The sequence below is a fragment of the Phyllobates terribilis genome, unplaced genomic scaffold (assembly GCF_046119375.1).
Source record: "Phyllobates terribilis strain yellow unplaced genomic scaffold, ASM4611937v1 Scaffold_11__3_contigs__length_659146591, whole genome shotgun sequence".
Lineage (NCBI taxonomy): Eukaryota > Metazoa > Chordata > Amphibia > Anura > Dendrobatidae > Phyllobates > Phyllobates terribilis.
Window position 1 is genome coordinate 567318140 of NW_027362771.1, and position 18660 is coordinate 567336799.

At 44.2% G+C, this 18660-nt stretch overlaps 1 protein-coding gene across 2 annotated transcripts in view; it reads right to left on the reverse strand.

Moving 5' to 3' along the window:
* LOC141166933 (hepatic lectin-like) overlaps positions 1-18660 on the reverse strand; it is a 99016-nt gene that overhangs the window by 77737 nt on the left and 2619 nt on the right. For both annotated transcript variants that reach the window (XM_073654140.1, XM_073654141.1), the window contains one exon: positions 131-190. In XM_073654140.1, coding sequence (XP_073510241.1) covers positions 131-190 — 60 coding nt within the window. The remainder of the gene's footprint in view (positions 1-130; positions 191-18660) is intronic.

Consider the following 18660-nt stretch of genomic DNA (forward strand, 5'->3'; position numbering starts at 1 on the left):
TATATACAATACTGATGTGTATATATAATACATGTATATATTTGAATATATATAGAATATACATTATCGTATATAGTTGATAGTACATGCTATGGGGTCACGGGTTCCATTTATGATCACATTACCTCACCTTTTTTACTAAAGTCATTCATCTCTTTTAATGTGACCAAATCTTTGCTGGATTCATTGGCTGTTTGAGAAAACAAAAATATTTTTTTAATTAGTGCAATGATAAGGGAGTTTATACACATAAAGGTGCATCTCACTAAATTAGAATATCATCAAAAAGTTTACTTATTTCAGTTCTTCAATACAAAAAGTGAAACTCATTTTATATAGAGTCATTACAAACAGAGTGATCTATTTCAAGTGTTCAAATGTTAATGATTATGGCTTACAGCCAATGAAAACACAAAAGTCATTATCTCAGTAAATTAGAATACTTTATAACACCAGCTTAAAAAAGGTTTTTAAATTCCAAAATGTTGGCCTACTGAATTGTATGTTCAGTAAATGCAATCAATACTTGGTCGGGGCTCCTTTTTGCATCAATTACTGCATCAATGCAGTGTGGCATGGAGACGATCAGCCGGTGGCACTGCTGAGGTGTTATGGAAGCCCAGGTTGCTTTGATAGCAGCCTTCAGCTCGTCTGCATTGTTGGGTCTGGTGTCTCTCATCTTCCTCTTGATAATACCCCATAGATTCTCTATGGTGTTAAGGTCAGGCGTACAGTGTCCATTTTAGGACATGATCAGATATCAAAATCAAACATCAGAATGATGTCAGTTTGAGGCTAAATACCCTGTTTGAGAACTGACTTTGACATCCGACTTTGATAAGTGACTTTGATAAGTGACTTTTGCAACTATAATAACAATAAAAAAAGTCACTGTTCGTTGATGGGACTTCAACCCAAAACTCTACGTCTAGATGTCAGTGCACTAACCATTGAGCTACAAACTCAGTTGAAGAAAGCAGGGCGTTCTATTTGGTTATGGAATTTTCAGTGCAAACCTGTCTGAAACGGATTGGGACTTTCAGAAATACCTCCTCCAAGACAAATTCAAATGATGTGTGATTTTGATGTGTGAGTCTGATGTATGACTTCCTTCAAACATCAGAATCAGAATCACAATGACTTTTAGTCACCCTGAGTATTTTCATGGTTGATCTCATAAGACAAGAAAAGCTAACAGTCACTTTTGCTTGATTGGATAGCTCAATGGTAAAGCATCAGCCTCTAAAACTACAGTGTTTGAGTTCAAATCCCAATAGGAATATTATTTATTTTTTTAATTATGCCTTTTTAGCACACAAACTACAGGGGTGTTTTACTTTTAACCCCTTAAGCCCCGGAGCATTTTTCATTTTTGCTCCCCTTGTTCCCAGAGCCATAGCGTTTTTATTTTTTGGTCAATATGGCCATGTGAGGGCTTATTTTTTGCGGGACGAGATGTACTTTTCAACGCCATTACTAGTTTTACCATATCCTGTACGGGAAAACGGGAAAAAAATTCCAAGTGTGGTAAAATTGCAAAAAAAGTGCAATACCACAGTTGTTTTTTATTTATTTTTTTTACCACGTTCACTGAATGCTAAAACTGACCTGCCCTTCTAATTCTACAGGTCATTATGAGTTCATAGACACCAAACATGTACAGGTTCTTTTATATTTAAGTGGTGAAAAAAAATTCCAAAATTTGGTAAAAAAAAAAATAAAAAAATAGCGCCATTTTCTAAGACCCGTAGCGTGATCTGGGGCTGGTTGATGGCTTATTTTTTGCGTGCCGGGCTGACGTTTTTATTGATAACATTTGGGGTACATCCGATGTTTTGATCGCCCGTTATTGCATTTTATTGCAATTTTGCGGCGACCAAAAAAAGTAATTCTGGCGTTTAGAATTTTTTTCTCGTTACGCCGTTTACCGATCGGATTAATTCTTTTTTTATATTGATAGATCGGGCGATTCTGAACGCGGCGATACCAAATATGTGTATGTGGGTTTTTTTTATATATTTTATTTTGAATGGGGCGAAAGGGGGGTGATTTAAACTTTTATATTTTTTTATTTTTTTTTATATTTTTAAAAACTTTTTTTTTTTACTTTTTGCATGCTTCTATAGTCTCCATAGTAGACTAGAAGCAGCAACTATCCGATCGCCTCTGCTACATACAGGGGACGAGCAGGTCCCCTGCATGCGGCAGAAATGGTCCTGTGCTATGAGCGCCGACCACTAGGTGGCGCTCATAGCGACAAGATCATGACAACCACAGGCGTCTGCTGCAGACCCTGGGTTGTCATGCACGCCCATGGGCGACCCGCGATCACGTGACGGGGTCGCCGGTGGGCGGGGCTTATGACGCGCTACCCAGAAGCGCGCGTTAAATGCTGCTGTCGGAGATTGACAGCGGCATTTAACATGTTAACAGCCGCGGGTGGATCGCGATTCCACCCGCGGCTGTTGCGGGCACATGTCAGCTGTAAGAATCAGCTGACATGTGCTCCGTTCAGTGAGGGCTCAGCGCAGCAGCCCTCACTGAACGGGCAGTACGCAAATATGCATACTAATACGTCCCCGGTAAGTAAGGTTAATATCTGACATTCTGATTGTCATTCTGACGTGTTAAGAGTTTCAGACACCCTGTCTATTTGCATGGTAAATCACATAGCCAAAGTAAATTGGGAGGCACTAATTTACTACACATCTATTTCCAAGTGACTGTACATTTGCATAATTTCTTAAAAGGGTCTAATGATAAAATTTCTTAATTGTAAATTTTTCCTTCCATCCACCCAAGAACTGGCTGCAAACTCCCAATTTACTTTTGCTATATAATTATTATTATATAGAATCATAGAATCATAGAATGGTAGAGTTGGAGGGGACCTCCTGGGTCATCTGGTCCAACCCCCTGCTCAAAGCAGGATTCACTAAATCATCTCAGACAGATTTCTGTCCAGCCTCTGTTTGAAGACGTCCATTGAAGGGGAACTCACCACCTCTCGTGGCAGCCTGTTCCACTCATTAATCACCCTAACTGTCAAAAAGTTTTTTCTAATATCTAATCTGTGTCTCCTCCCATTTAGTTTCATCCCATTGCTTCTAGTCTTTCCTTGTGCAAATGAGAATAAAGATGATCCTTCTACAATGTGACAGCCCTTGACATATTTGTAGACAGCTATTAAGTCTCCTCTCAGTCTTCTTTTTTGCAAGCTAAACATTCCCAAATCCTGCAACCGTTCCTCATAGGACATGGTTTGCAGACCAGTCACCATTCTGGTCGCTCTTCTCTGAACTTGCTCCAGTTTGTCTATGTCTTTTTTAAAATGTGGTGCCCAAAACTGTGCACAGTATTCCAGATGAGGTCTGACCAAAGAGGAGTAAAGACCGATAATGACTTCACGTGATCTAGACTGTATGCTTCTGTTAATACATCCCAGAATTGTATTTGCCTTTTTTGCTGCTGCATCACACTGTTGACTCATGTTCAGTCTATGATCTATTAGTATACCTAAGTCTTTTTCACATGTACTGTTGCTTAGCTCTATTCCTCCCATTCTGTATATGCTTTTTTCATTTTTATTGCCCAGATGTAGTACTTTGCATTTTTCCCTGTTAAAAACCATTCTGTTGGTTGCTGCCCACTGCTCCAGTTTATTTAGGTCTTTTTGAATCTTCACTCTCTCTTCTCTAGTATTAGCTATCCCTCCTAGCTTTGTGTCATCAGCAAATTTAATCAGTTTACCCTCAATTCCTTCATCTAAATCATTGATAAAGATGTTGAACAATACAGGTCCCAGGACGGAGCCCTGTGGTACCCCACTTGAGACATTCATCCAGCTGGATGTGAAGCCATTTACAACCACCCTTTGAGTCCGATCACTAAGCCAGTTATGAATCCACCTAACAGTTGCCTGGTCCATTGCATACTTGGTCATTTTTTCAATAAGGATGGTGTGAGATACTTTGTCAAATGCTTTGCTGAAGTCAAGATATACTATATCTACAGCATTTCCCTGATCCACCCAGTCAGTGATTCTGTCATAGAAGGAAATTAAGTTAGTCTGACATGACTTGTTAGTTACAAACCCATGCTGACTCTGGTTAATCACTTCATTCTTATCCAGGTACTTACATACATGTTGTTTAATAATTTGTTCAAAGATCTTTCCTGGTATAGAAGTCAGACTCACTGGCCTATAGTTCCCTGGGTCCACCTTCTTCCCCTTTTTGAAGATAGGAACAACATTTGCTCTTCTCCAGTCTTCTGGGACTTCTCCTGTTCTCCAAGAATTTTCAAAGATTATGGAGAGTGGTTCTAAAATTTCTTCTACGATCTCCTTCAGTATTCTGGGGTGTAATTCATCTGGACCTGGAGACTTGAACTCATTTATGTTAGCTAAATATTCCCTCACAATCTTTCTGTTTACAGATAACTTGGATTCCTCTATTCCTTTAAAAGGACAGTGAAGATTAGTTGATGTTACATTTTCTTTCTGAGAGAAAACAGATGCAAAATAGGAGTTAAAAAGTTCGGCCTTCTCAACATCCTCTCTTACCATTTCTCCATTTTCATCCTGTAAAAATCCTATAGCATCTTTGACTTTTCTTTTACTTTTGACATACCCCCAAAATCCTTTTTTATTGCTTTTGACATCTCTTGCAAGCCTTAATTCATTGTCAGCTTTAGCTAACCTGATACGTGCCCTACAGGATCTGCAGACTGCATTATAATCTTCTTTAGATATGCCTCCCTCTTTCCATTTAATAAACATTTCTTTCTTTCTTTTTAGCATGTGTTTAAGTTCTGTGTTCATCCATCCTGGTTTCCTTAAATGCTTCCCATTCTTCCTACTTTTCGGGATTGTTAACGATTGTGCTTTGAGAATCTCATTTTTAAAAATTTCCCATCCTATCTGGACATTTTTGTCCTTAAGGACATCCAGCCATTGGATCCCTCCTATTCTCTTTCTGAGTCTCTTAAAATCTGCCTTTCTAAAATCTAACCTTGAAGTTTGAGTCTTCACATGTCTTCCTCCTCTAGTTATCCAAAATTCTATAATAGCATGATCGCTGCCTCCTAGGGTCCCAGCCACCTTTACCTCCTCAACCATTTCCTCCCTGTTTATAAGGATTAGATCCAAAGTAGCAGATCCCCTTGTTTTCTCCCCTACCTTTTGGAAGATAAAGTTGTCAGCAAGAGAGGATAAGAATTTGCTTAACCTGTTAGTTTTACTTGAGAGAGATTCCCAACAAATGTCTGGATAGTTGAAATCTCCCATGACCACTACGTCATATTTTTTGGAGAACTTGGTCATTTGATACATAAAGAGTTCATCCATATCTTCAGCTTGCCCAGGTGGCCTGTAGTAAATGCCTACAATGGTGTCCTTTCCGTTGTTCTCTCCTTGTATTCTTACCCAAACAGTTTCCACAGAACTCCCAGTCTCTTAAGCTTCAATCTCTGTGCAGATATACGCTTTTCTAACATACAATGCGACACCTCCTCCTCGTTTATCAAGTCTGTTTCTTGCAAATAAGTTGTATCCTTTTAGCCTTGTATTCCAATCATGTGTATCGTCCCACCAAGTTTCAGTGATTCCAATGACATCATATTCCTTTTCCTGCATTAGTAGTTCTAATTCTCCTTGTTTGTTGCCCATGCTTTGTGCATTTGTATAAAAACATTTTAGTTTGTGATTGGTTTCTCTTCCTCCCATATTTTTATTATTTAAATTGTTTTGTCTTTGTTCTTCCTTTCCACTTCCAGTAGCAGAGATCTCAATAGTATTTGTCAGCTGTATGGCTTTTTCTGGCCTTTTGCTTCCCTTCCCACATTGTTCTAGTTTAAAGCTCTCCTGATGAGTGTAGCAAGGCGACTTCCAAATACACGTTTTCCAGTCTTCGTAAGGTGCACCCCATCTCTAGCAAGTAGTCCATCGTATAGGTAATTCATTCCGTGATCCAGAAATCCAAATCCTTGTTGACGGCACCATCGACGTAGCCAGTTGTTCACCTGTAGAATCTTATTCCACCTCATTGTTCCATGGCCATCCACTGGGAGGATGGATGAGAAGACCACCTGCGCTCCCAATTCTTTCACTTTCTTGCCTAAGTCTTCAAAGTCACTGCAGATGGTTTCCAGGTCCTTTCTTGCGGTGTCATTTGTCCCCACATGTATTAGCAGGAATGGGTAGTGATCTGTAGGTCTGAAGAGTCTTGATATCCTGTCAGACACATCTTTAATTTTTGCTCCTGGAAGACAGCACATTTCTCTTGAGGTTATGTCTGGTCTGCAGATAGCGGCCTCTGTTCCTCTTAGCAGGGAATCCCCCATGACCACCACTCTCCGTTTTTTCTTCACAACATTCTTCTTTCTCCATCCAGGAGGATTCTGAGGGCTTACAAGGTTATTCATTGCTGGCAAAGTCTTATTTTGCGGTATTTCTTCATGGTTCTCCTGCGTGAGAGCCTGGTACTGGTTCCTGAGCAGTATGGGTGCTGACTGCCTCTCGATCCTCCTGCTTCTGTGGGTCACATGCTTCCATTCCTCTGTTTCATCAGGTGCAGTTCGAATTTCTTCTCTTTCTGAATCATGAAGAGATAATTCTGCTCTGTCTAAGAACTCTTCACCTTCCTTAATGATTTTCAAGGTAGTTAACCTCTCTTCTAGATTTCGCAACTTTTCCTCCAACAGGGACACAAGCTTGCATTTCTGGCATGTGAAGTTTGGCTTTTCCACTGGCAAGTCTGTGAACATGTAGCAGGATATGCAGCTCACCAAATGGCTCCTGGACTCTTCCATGTTCTTGACGCGCCCCCTGGGACATATTCCTTTTTGAGGGGAATACCCGGCACCGGATCAGATGGGGGGTTGTAGTCTCCGAGCGGCTGTGACCCGGCCCCGTGCCCAGGGCGTCAAGCTCAGTGTTATGTGGCAGTCCTACAGATGTTATTAAGAGTTCTTTCGTGTCGACTACGCCACCCGTTGTGATGCGGTCACTGTGGCCGCCGCTGCAGCAGGGTCCGCTGAGGCTGATGATGCAGGTGCAGCTTGTGATGATAACCCCCAACGGGAGGGGTATAGCCTCAGGGGGAACAGGTGCAGAGGATGGGGGTTGTGGTGGTGCAGTGCAGACGGCAGTGAAGACAGAGTCGGGTTATGCAGTTAAGGGTGTTTACTTACTGCAGATGTTGTACTGGTCACTCCAGCTCCGAGTGACCACCCGAGCCGTGCTGCGTCCACCAGGTCCTGGATCCAGCCAACCCCCAAACAAGTCCGGAGCGTGGCCCTGAGCTCTCCTTCTGTCCCGTTCTCTGGCCGTCCCCACCAGTGATCCACCTAGGTCCAGCTCCCTCGGGAATCTGTTGGGACACCCTTGGCCTTGGGTTCCCTGACCCTTCATGTGGTGTGCCTTCGGGGTGGATGTAGTGGGTGACCGTGGCAAACGCTGCCCACGGTCTCCGGTCTCTGGCTGGGGAATGTTTTTACCCCCACCAGCTTGGGTTCCGGTACCCTGATGCCGACTCTTCACCCGGGGTTTTAATTTGGGATCTTAGAGTCCTGTTCTTCTGTGCCTCTGGGTCTCTCTCTCTCCTCTCTCACTCTGGGTCTTTCCTTCTCCTCTGCTCCTGACTTGTTCTCTGCATCTGACCCTGTTCTTAGTTGGTGCCCACCTTATATACACCCTCTATGTGTGAGCTCAGGTGACCAGCACCCAATGAGCTCCTAACTTTACCCAGGCTGCTCCCCCTATCTGCCCCTACACTACTTGGGATGTACCACCCCCCTCCCACTCCAGCCAGGAACAGACTCGGTCGTACCTGCACATTTCTAAGTGGGAGTACCGTCGGTCTGCTCCTCGGAAATGGGATGTGTGTAGTGCATGCAGCCTACCGAGCTCAGATCCACACTCCATCCTTACCCGGGAGTGGAATATCACACCTCTGGGTTGAGGTGCAATACCCCTGTAGCAGCCGAATCCTCAGGGTGCTACATTCTTACTGTTAATGTTCTGAAAACAGTGAAAAAAGCTTCACTACCTAATCACTACCTAAATAATCAAACAATGAACCTATAGTTTAATGGTAAGGCATCTGTGTCACACATAGTTTTGGCTTCAAAGGATAATAATAATAGTAATAATAATAATAGTAGTAGTGATAATAAAAAGTTCAGTGTCCCTACTGGGACTTGAACCCAAAAGCATATGTTTTGTAGTTAGCACACTTACCATTGAGCTATACACTCATTAAAGAAATGCTATTTCCAGTGCAATCAGGACTTTCACACAGACATTGTCCAAGCCAAATTCAAATGATATATGAGTTAGATGAATGAGTTTGATACCTGACTTTCTTCACACATGAGAATCAAAATCAGAACGACTTCCAGACACCATGAGTATTTGCATAGTGAATCTCATGAACCAAGAAAAACTATCTGGCAGCATCATTTGAGCTTATGGCAGAATGGAAACTCTCTTGCCTCATGGAGTGGACGTTCTGAGTTCACATCCCTGATGCAGAAAAAATAAACTTTTGTTTTTTAAATTATGCTGGCTAGTACACAAACTTCAGTGAGGCTTGGCTTTGATATTTGACTTTTCTCACACATCAGAATAAGAATCACAATTACTTTTAGACACCCTGAGTATTATCATGGTTAATTTGATGAGCCAAGAAAAACCTGTAGGGACGCTGAACTTTTTATTATTTATTATTACTATTATTATTATCCTTTCAAACCAAAACTATGTGTAACACAGATGCCTTACCATTAAACTATAGGTTCATTGATTGATTATTTAGGTAGTGATTGGTGATGGGCGAACACTAAAATGCTCAGGTGATCGATGCTCGGGTCAAGCAAATTGGAATGCTCAAGTGCTCGGTCTGAATAACGAGCCCAATGTAAGTCTATGGGAAACTCGAGCATTTTTCAGGCGGCTCCCCCTGACGGTCTGCAGAGGGCATAGAAATTGCCCAAATCAATGGAAACAGTACTCAAATGACATGGAAACGGCATGGGGAAGACCCCTGAAAGCATCTCTGACTCCCAGGTCACTGCTGTAAACAACGTTGTCAGAGGTATTACGCCACTTTTACGGACTCACAATAAAACATACAAAAACTAAACCAAAATGGATTTTCCTGGGAAATATGTTAAGGAACATCCTTTCCAGGGTAATGACTTCTATATAAGGCAAAATAAATATACAAAAACAAAAATGCTCCTCCACACCTTGGGCTATGTTCACACGTAGTGTTTTTGATGCGTTTTTGCACTTTTGCATTGCTTTCAACCAAGACAAATGCATTCGCTGGTAAATGTCATTTTAACATTTTATAACCTTATCTGGCCATGTGGTGTGTGACACATCATCAGACACATCCTGTTTCATTTATGATGGAGGGACTCTGAAAATCACAAAGCCTATTTTTATAGGGCCATCAGGCGGCCCTTACTATTCTTAAAGGGTATGCTTTGTTGTTCCCATTATTAATGAGTGGGTCTCCTATATTTTATTGCGTATGCAGTGACTGCAAGGGCTGAAAAAAATTTGGAGGCACTCCAGTGCCCCTTGGAAGAGACGTAGAGGTCGGAGAGCCTCCTAAAAACAATGTTCCCATTATTAGGAAGTGGGGCTCCCATAGTGTTTGCCTATGCAGTGAATGCAAAAGCTGCCAAAAATTTGGAGGCACTCCAATGCCCCTTGGAAGAGATGTAGAGGTCGGAGAGCCTCCCTCCTAAAAACAATGTTCCCATTATTAGAAAGTGGGTCTCCCATAGTGTTTGCCTATGCAGTGAATGCAAAAGCTGCCAAAAATTTGGAGGCACTCCAATGCCCCTTCAAGACACGTAGAGGAGGTGATATGGTAGATATGGTGGTGAATGATATGGTGATGGAGGATGAAGAGAAGGAGGAGGACAAGAGCAAATAGACAAAATCAGGAAGCATATACCCATGTCTGGGTGTGAAGACAGAGGTGCATGGGAATAGAATTAGAACTCTTAAAAAAAGACACTGTTTTTGAGTTTAGGTTACGCTGCTGTCATTCGGTGGTGTTGAGAAGTCTGGCCCAATCTAGCCCTTGTTCATTTTTATAAGAGCCAGCCTGTCAGCATTTTCAGTTGACAGGCGGATGCGCCTATCGGTTATAATTTTACCGGCGGCACTAAAAACCCGCTCTGATAAAACGCTAGCGGCAGGGCAGGCCAGGACCCCCAAGGCGTAGAGAGCCAGTTCATTCCACATGTCCAGCTTCCATACCCAATAATTATAAGGCACAGAGGAATCACGGAGGATGTTGGTACGGTCGGCAAGGTACTCTCTCACCATCTTCCCAAACTTTGCACTCCTTGTGAGAGTACCCCACGCCTCAGGGTATGTAAGATGGGAGGGTTTGAGAAAACAGTCCCAGAACTTTGACAGAGTTCCCCTGCCTCTGCTGGATTGGAGTTGTGTCTCTCTCGCCTGTACTCCTTGGTTGTCCAATAAACTGTGACCTCTGCCGCCAGCGTTTTCAGATGGGAATTTTTTTAATAATTCTGCAACATGGGCCTTCTGGTACTGCCCCATTTTAGTAGACCTGTCCGCCTCGGGAATAAGAGATAGAAAGTTCTCCTTGTAGCGTGGGTCTAGAAGTGTCACCAACCAGTAATGACTGTCACCCAAAATTTGGAGAACGCGAGGGTCACGGGAAAGGCAGGGTAACAAATTCAGCCATGCATGCCAGACTGCTAACAGGCAAGACTTCCATGTCCTCACCAAGAGGACGACTGACCATGCTCTCCTCCTCCTCTCTGTCCTCAGGCCATCCACGCTGAACAGACGGTATGACAGTTGTGCAGGTAGTACCGTCTATAGCGCATGAAACTAGCTCCTCCTCCTCTTCCTCATTGTCACCCAATCCACGTTGGGAAGAGATGAGGCTGAGCTGTGTGTAATCATCCTGTATGGTTCCTTGCTCCATCTCATCGTGCTCCGCCTGCAATGCATCCTCTTTGATTGTGAGCAGAGAGCGTTTCAGAAGACAGAGAAGCGGGATGGTGACGCTAATTATGGCTTCATCACCGCTCACCATCTTGGTGGAGTCCTCAAAGTTTTGGAGGATGGTATATATGTTTGACATCCATGTCCACTCCTGAGGTCTTATGTGTGGAGTCTGAACTGAATACTGACGGACTTGTTGATGCTGGTACTCAGCAACTGCCCTCTTCTGCTCACAAATCCTTCCCAACATCTGCAATGTAGAATTCCAATGTGTCGGGACATCACACACCAGTCGGTGAACTGGAAGCTGCAAACGCTGCTGAAACACAGCAAGGGCGGCGGAAGCTGTAGGTGACTTTCTAAAATGGGCACACAGGAGGCATACTTTGACAAGCAGATCTGGCAGCTCCGGGTAGGTTTTGAGGAACTGCTGAACCATGAGGTTAAGCACATGGGCCATGTATGGTATGTGTGTGAGCTCGCCTCAGAGCCGCCACCAGGTTCCGGCAATTGTCACACACGACCATGCCTGGCTGTAGGTTCAGCGGTGTCAGCCACAGATCTGCCTGCTCTTTCAGAGCTGTCAACAACTCTTCAGCGTTTTGTGGTTTGTCACCTAAGCATATTAGCTTCAGCACAGCCTGTTGCCGCTCGGCCGAGGCAGTGCTGCAGTGCTTGCAGCTTGCAACTGATGTGGTCATTTCGGAGATGGAAGCTGAAGATGAGGAGTTGCAGGAGCTGTTGAATGTGGGGGCAACCCTGATTGACCCAGGGTCCGCAATCCTCGGTGTCAGGAGGACGTGTTCCATCCCAAGGTCTGACTGGGTCCCTGCTTCCGCTATGTTAACCCAATGTGCCGTCAGTGAGATGTACTGTCCCTGCCCACAAGCACTTGTCCACGTTCCGTGGTTAGATGGACTTTCCCAGTGACTGTGTTGGTGAGGGCACAGCTAATGTTGTGTAATGCGGGGACGGCACACTGGGAGAAATAGTGGCTGCTGGGGACCGAGTACTGAGGTACGGCTGCCGCCATCAGGTTGCGGAAAGCTTCTGTCTCCACGAGCCTAAAAGGCAACATTTCGAGCGCAAGCAGGTGCGAAATGTGTGAATTTAGTAGTGTGGTCTGTGGGGCGTTGGCTGCGTATTTGCGCTTGCGTTCCAAGGACTGGGGTAGGGACAACTGAACGCTTTAAAAAACAACCAGACTCGGGAAGACCTAACAGTTGTACTGGCAACTTCCGTCGTGTTGATGTTACGGGGAACGGTTGCCCGCCTTTTGTCTGTTGTGGTGCTATGCCTCCCTCCCCCTGTGTGCTGCTGTCCTCGCTCTGTATGTCCCCCTGCCAGATTGGGTCAGTTACTATATCATCCACCACCTCGTCTTCCAATTCCGCACCCTGGTCCTCCTCCTAACTTTCTGACAGTTGTGTCTCATCATTGTCCACCTCTTGTGACAGTTTTCCACCATTGCCTTCGTGTGACCGTGGCTGCTCAAATATTTGGGCATTGATACATGCGATCTCCTCTTGCCCCGCTTCAAGTGGATCGGGCGAGAGGCCTGAATCTATAAATGGAAAAGTGAACAGCTCTTCGGAGTGTTCAAGTGTGGAATCAGTTGTCTCCGGGCACTCGGCATGGTGGGAGGAAGGAGGATCAGAGTGAGAAATATGCAGTCCAGATTCACGTCTACTGAGAATTGATCGTGTGGAAGACCGGGTGGTGGTGGCTAAATGACTGGAAGCATTATCTGCTATCCAACCAATAACCTTTTCACACTGTTCTGTGTTCAATAGTGGTATTCTGCGGTCCCCTATTAATTGGGACAGGAAGGTTGAGTGAGAAGATGTGGGTGTTTGTTGTGGCTACATTTCAGCTAGCCCACAGCCTCGGCCTCGTCCTCTGCATGCACCATCATCACCATCACGTCCACTTCTCCGTCCCTTGCCACGCGCCTTGCCCATTTTAAATGGAGGACAATTTTTTTCCACGTTCACTACAAATGGCTGGATTTGAACCACAGGTATATGTGATCCGTGTGACGGACAAACCACAGTTTTAAATAGCTAACTATTTTTAACAGCGACCTTGTGTCAATAACTTCACTGACACACTGCAACAAAATTTCAGTGGAGGCCAGAAATGGCAGAATTTTCAGCGCACCTATATGTGATCCGTGTGACGGACAAACCACAGTTTCAAAGAGCTGGCCTGAAGGTAACTATTTTTAACGGCGAACTGGGGTCAATAACTTTGCTAACACACTGCAACAAAATTTCAGTGAGGCCAGAAATGGCAGAATTTTCAGTGCACTTATATGTGATCCGTGTGACGGACAAACCACAGTTTTAAATAGCTAGCCTATAGGTAACTATTTTTAACAGCGACCTTGTGTCAATAGCTTCACTGACACACTGCAACAAAATTTCAATGGAGGCCAGAAATGGCGGAATTTTCAGCTCACTTATATGTGATCCGTGTGACGGACAAACCACGGTTTTAAATAGATGGATTTTTAGCGCTGTAATATGGAAAGGATCTGGCTGTATTCAGCAGTGCCAAAAAGCAAATGGAGCAGAAAAATAGTGTTCTCTGGCTTGCTTTTTAAGCAAATAATCAGGATTAAGATCCAAAAAAAAATTATTCCTGACCCCTGATACCTGGGGCTATTTCTAGAAATGACTGTAAAAGCACCAGCAGCAGACAGAACTGGAATGGACCCTCTTGCTATGTGCACTGCAGTCTGCCACATACACTGCCTGCCTGCCTGGCACTGATATCTATGCCGCTGGATTAGTCCTCAGAAGGACTGTTAGTTGAGATGAATATGTGAATAATATATGCTGGTATACATACACTAACTAAGAAACAAGCAAATCTCTCCCTAGTTCAGCAGCTGCTCTCCCTACACTGCCTGATTCCGGAGTAGACTGTGACGAGCATGGCGGCGCCAGGTCTGATATAGACCTGATGTCGCTGTGTGCCCAGACAATCACTGTAATGCCACAACCAACATGGCTGCAGCATTACAGTGTGTGGCAGACAATCCCTGCATGTTCATTGGCTCTCTAAAGAGCGCCAAACACGCAGGGAGGGGACCCGAGCTCCTGCCGAGCAACCCCGGAAATACTCCACGAGCGCTGATCATCTTGAGCAGTGAGATGCTCGGGCGTGCACCGAGCAGTAGCGAGCATGCTCGCTCATCACTAGTAGTGATATATAATAATAATTACATAGCAAAAGTAAATTGGGAGTTTGCAGCCAGTTCTTGGGTGGATGGAAAGAAAAATTTACAATAAAGAAATTTTATCATTAGACCCCCTTTAAGAAATTGTGCAAATGTACAGTCACTGGGAAATAGAAATGTAGTAAATTAGTGCCTCCCAATTTATTTTGGCTATGTAAGTTACCATGCAAATAGACAGCGTGTCTGAAACTCTTAACACGTCAGGATGACAATGTCAGATATTAAAAATAAAACATCCCTGTAGTTTGTGTGCTAAATAGCCATAATTAAAAAAAAATAATAATTCTATTTGGATTTTAATCAAGACTCTGTATTTTATGAGGCTGCCTTACCATTGAGCTATCCGATGAAGTGATAGTGACTGTTAGCTTTTCTACAGTGTCCATTTTAGGACATGATCAGATATCAAAATCAAATGAAAAGTGACTTTTTTTTATTATTACAGTTGTAAAAGTCACTTATCAAAGTCACTTATCAAAGACACTTATCAAAGTCAGATGTGAAAGTCACTTGTCAAAATCACTTGTCAAAGTCACTAGTCAAAGTCATGTGTCAAAGTCAATTGTCAAAGTTAATTGCCAAAGTCACTTGTCAAAATCACTTATCAAGTTCAGTTCTCAAACAGGGTATTTAGCCTCAAACTGACATCATTCTGATGTTTGATTTTGATATATGATCATGTCCTAAAATGGACACTGTACGCCTGACCGTAACACCATAGAGAATCTATAGGGTATTATCAAGAGGAAGATGAGAGACACCAGACCCAACAATGCAGACGAGCTGAAGGCTGCTGTCAAAGCAACCTGGGCTTCCATACACCTCAGCAGTGCCACAGGCTGATCATCTCCATGCCACACCGCATTGATGCAGTAATTGATGCAAAAGGAGCCCCGACCAAGTATTGAGTGCATTTACTAACTTCATTCTGATGTTTGATTTTGATATCTGATCCTGGTCCTAAAATGGACACTGTGCAGGCGAGTTTGCTGCCAATCAAGCACAGTGATACTGTTGTCTTTAAACCAGGTATTGGTACTTTTGGCAGTGTGGACAGGTGCCAAGTCCTGCTAGAGAATGAAATTTCCATTTCCAAAAAGCTTGTCGGCAGAGGGAAGCGTGAAGTGCTCTAAAATTTCCTGATAGATGGCTGCGCTGACTTTGGTCTTGATAAAACACAGTGGACCTACACCAGCAGATGACATGGCTCCCCAAACCATCACCAATTGTGGAAACTTCACACTAGACCTCAAGCAGCTTGGACTGTGTGCCTCTCCACTCTTCCTCCAGACTCTGGGACCTTCATTTCCAAATGAAAATTGGAACTCTGGGACCTTGTGGAGTGTGTCAATGACTGCCTTCTGGACATCTGTCGAGTCAGCAGTCTTCCCCATGATTGTGGAACCTACTGAAACAGACTAAGAGACCTTTTAAAATGCTTAGGACGCCTTTGCAGGTGTTTTTGTTAATTATTTTAATTCACTGAGATAATGAGTTTTGTGTTTTCATTGGCTGTAAGCCATAATCATCAACATTAACAGAAATAAACACTTGAAATAGATCACTCTGTTTGTAATCACTCTATTTAATATATGAGTTTCACTTTTTGTATTGAAGAACTGAAATAAATTAACTTTTTGATGATATTCTAACTTAGTGAGATGCACCTATATTTCAGACAGTGAGTCCTAACTTCATTACAATAGGGAATGCCTAAAATATGTTCACCGACAGGGAACCCCTTTTTCATCACCTCAAATAAACCTTATGTAGAGGGAAAGAAAAGCATTTCATAATTGATAGTATGGAGCAATAGAGACACTTATGTCATTCCATGACTGTCGGACTGGAGTGCCAAGGGCCCACCGGTAACCAACTCCAGGGCCCCACTTTCCAGCTACATATAAATGTGACAATATCCTCAATCATAAATTTATATAACAATGAATTAGGTAGATTGTTAAATGAATAAGATCCTGGCTTTCTTTGTGTAGTGCAATGTCCAGCACCCCTGCATGGTGTCCCCTTCTCCTTCCATGCAGGGACGCCGGCTTACCGCCCCAGTCCTCGACGTCCCCGGTGTTTATCCTGCCCTCTGCTGTGCATGCCGCACTGTGTCCCAGCGGCGCACCTAGTGCGCTCGCGCGCTCCCCTGCTTTTAAAGGGGCAGCGTGCGCATTTGGTACATACTGAAAGCTAAAAGCTAAATGCTGACAGCTGGGAGGCATTTAGTTAAAGTCTTCACCTGCAGGGGGTCTCCCAGCCAATTGCTGGGAGGCATCTTTTATAAAAGGCACCTTCCCCAATAGGGAGGTGTCTGAGCAACACCTATAGTTTAGTGTTAGGTGTGTGCAACAGGTTCCCTGTCCTTAGTCTGTTAAAGTTATTCCTGTGTCCCATTAGTCCAGTATAGTTAGTCCGTGTTCCTGTGACCGCTTCGGCAGTGTCCGTATCATGAAACCGCATTGGCGGTACCTGTCTGCTACCACGAGACCAGTGTGTCTAAATCTGTCCTAGTGGCTGTCCTGTCTGCACAGTCTGAACCTGTCCTAGGGCCGTCCTGTTTTCACAGTCTGAACCTGTCCCAGTGGTCGTACTGTTTGCACAGTCTGAACCTGTTCCAGTGGCCGTCCTGTCTGCACAGTCTGACCTGTCCTAGTGGCCGTCCTCCCTGCATAGTTTGAACTTGTCCCAGGACCGCTCCCCCAGCAGCGGCACACGGCCGCTACTTCTTCTTCGGCCGGGCCAGCACTGCACCTGTTAACTTTCCTGTGTGCTGGCCCGGCCGCGTCCCTGCTAGGAGACACGGCCCTGTGCGCGGCCGTGTCTGCTAGTGTGACGTCACGCAATGCGCGCTGCACTGCTGCACCGGAGAGGAGCTGGAGGACTGGAGCCGAGCCGGGGGATGGTGAGTGTGTGTGTGAGTGTGAAAGAGTGTGTGTGTGTGTATGTGTGTGTGTGTGTGTGTGTGAGTGATTGAGTGAGTGTGTGTGTGTGTGTGCAGGTAGATATCATTGTGTGATGTCTGTTTATATGTATTTTTGTGTTTCAAATGTGTTTATGTGTGTATGTATATGTCTGTATATGTTTGTGTGTGTGCGTGACTGCGTGCGGCCTCCCACTGTGTATAGATGGCGCCGTGCGGCCTCCTGCTTTGTATAGATGGCGCCGTGCGGCCTCCTGCTTTGTATAGATGGCGCCGTGCGGCCTCCTGCTGTGTATAGATGGCGCCGTGCGGCCTCCTGCTGTGTATAGATGGCGCCATGCGGCCTCCTGCTGTGTATAGATGGCTAAGTGTGGCCTCCCGCTGTATATAGTTGGCTACGTGCAGCCTCCTGCTATGTATAGATGGCTACGTGCAGCCTCCTGCTGTGTATAGATGCCTACGTGCCATCCGCATGTACAGATCCAATGATGCGGATTCCATGCGTTCCAATGCAAGTCAATGGCGGCGAAAATGCAGTGCTTCCGCAAAATAATTGGTAGTGCTGCGGATTTTTCCGCAATGATAATCCGCAGTGGAAATTTCCGCAGCATGTGCACAGCACATGCGGATTATCATTGGGAAACATGGCAGACCTTCTACCAGGTGTTTTTTAAGCGTTTCTGCAGCAGAATTGCCACTGCAGAAACGCTTCAAAAACGCATAGTGGGCACACAGCCTAAAAAAAATTATTATAATTAATATATTAATATTGTGCCAAATTAATTTCACGTGAACTATCACATGATCTATCACAGGGGATCATGTGACATGTGATACATCAGGTGTGTGTGTGTGTGGGGGGGGCCCGCGCCTTCTAAACTGCCCGGGGCCCTTGCTACTCTTAATCCACCCCTGCCTGTGAGCATGACAGTCTGTACATAGTGACTCAAGTATATTGTGTCAAGTACTTCTCATATAAGAGGGTGGTGGCCCACTCTTGCACAGGGGCCCACCGGAGGTTTCTCCCATTCTCTGGTGGGCTAGTCCAAGACTGTGTACATGCCACAGAGACAAACCATACAGCTGCTATGGGAAGGCTGGAGGAAAGAGGACCACACAAATAACCTTCACCACTATGCTTAAAGAATTTGGCAGAAAATGTGTCAGATATATTTTGGTGCAAAATATTAGTGTAAAGTTCACTAGTTCAGAGGTGGCATAAAGAAATGTGTCTAACATATCAAGTAAAATGCTCCAAACTCACCACAGTGTGAGCCACTGGGTTACATTTGACACTGCCTCTGCCTGCCCCATCTTGTCTTATGCTGCCTAAATTCTAGACAGTATTAATAAACCTGTCAAATGTTATGCAATGTAGGCACCATATAGTCTGCCATGTACATTTTCTATTGAGTTTCTAAAATTTTGACAGTCAAACTTTTGTAATAGTTATTATAAGGACCAATAAAGGTAAGTCACGATTAAAGT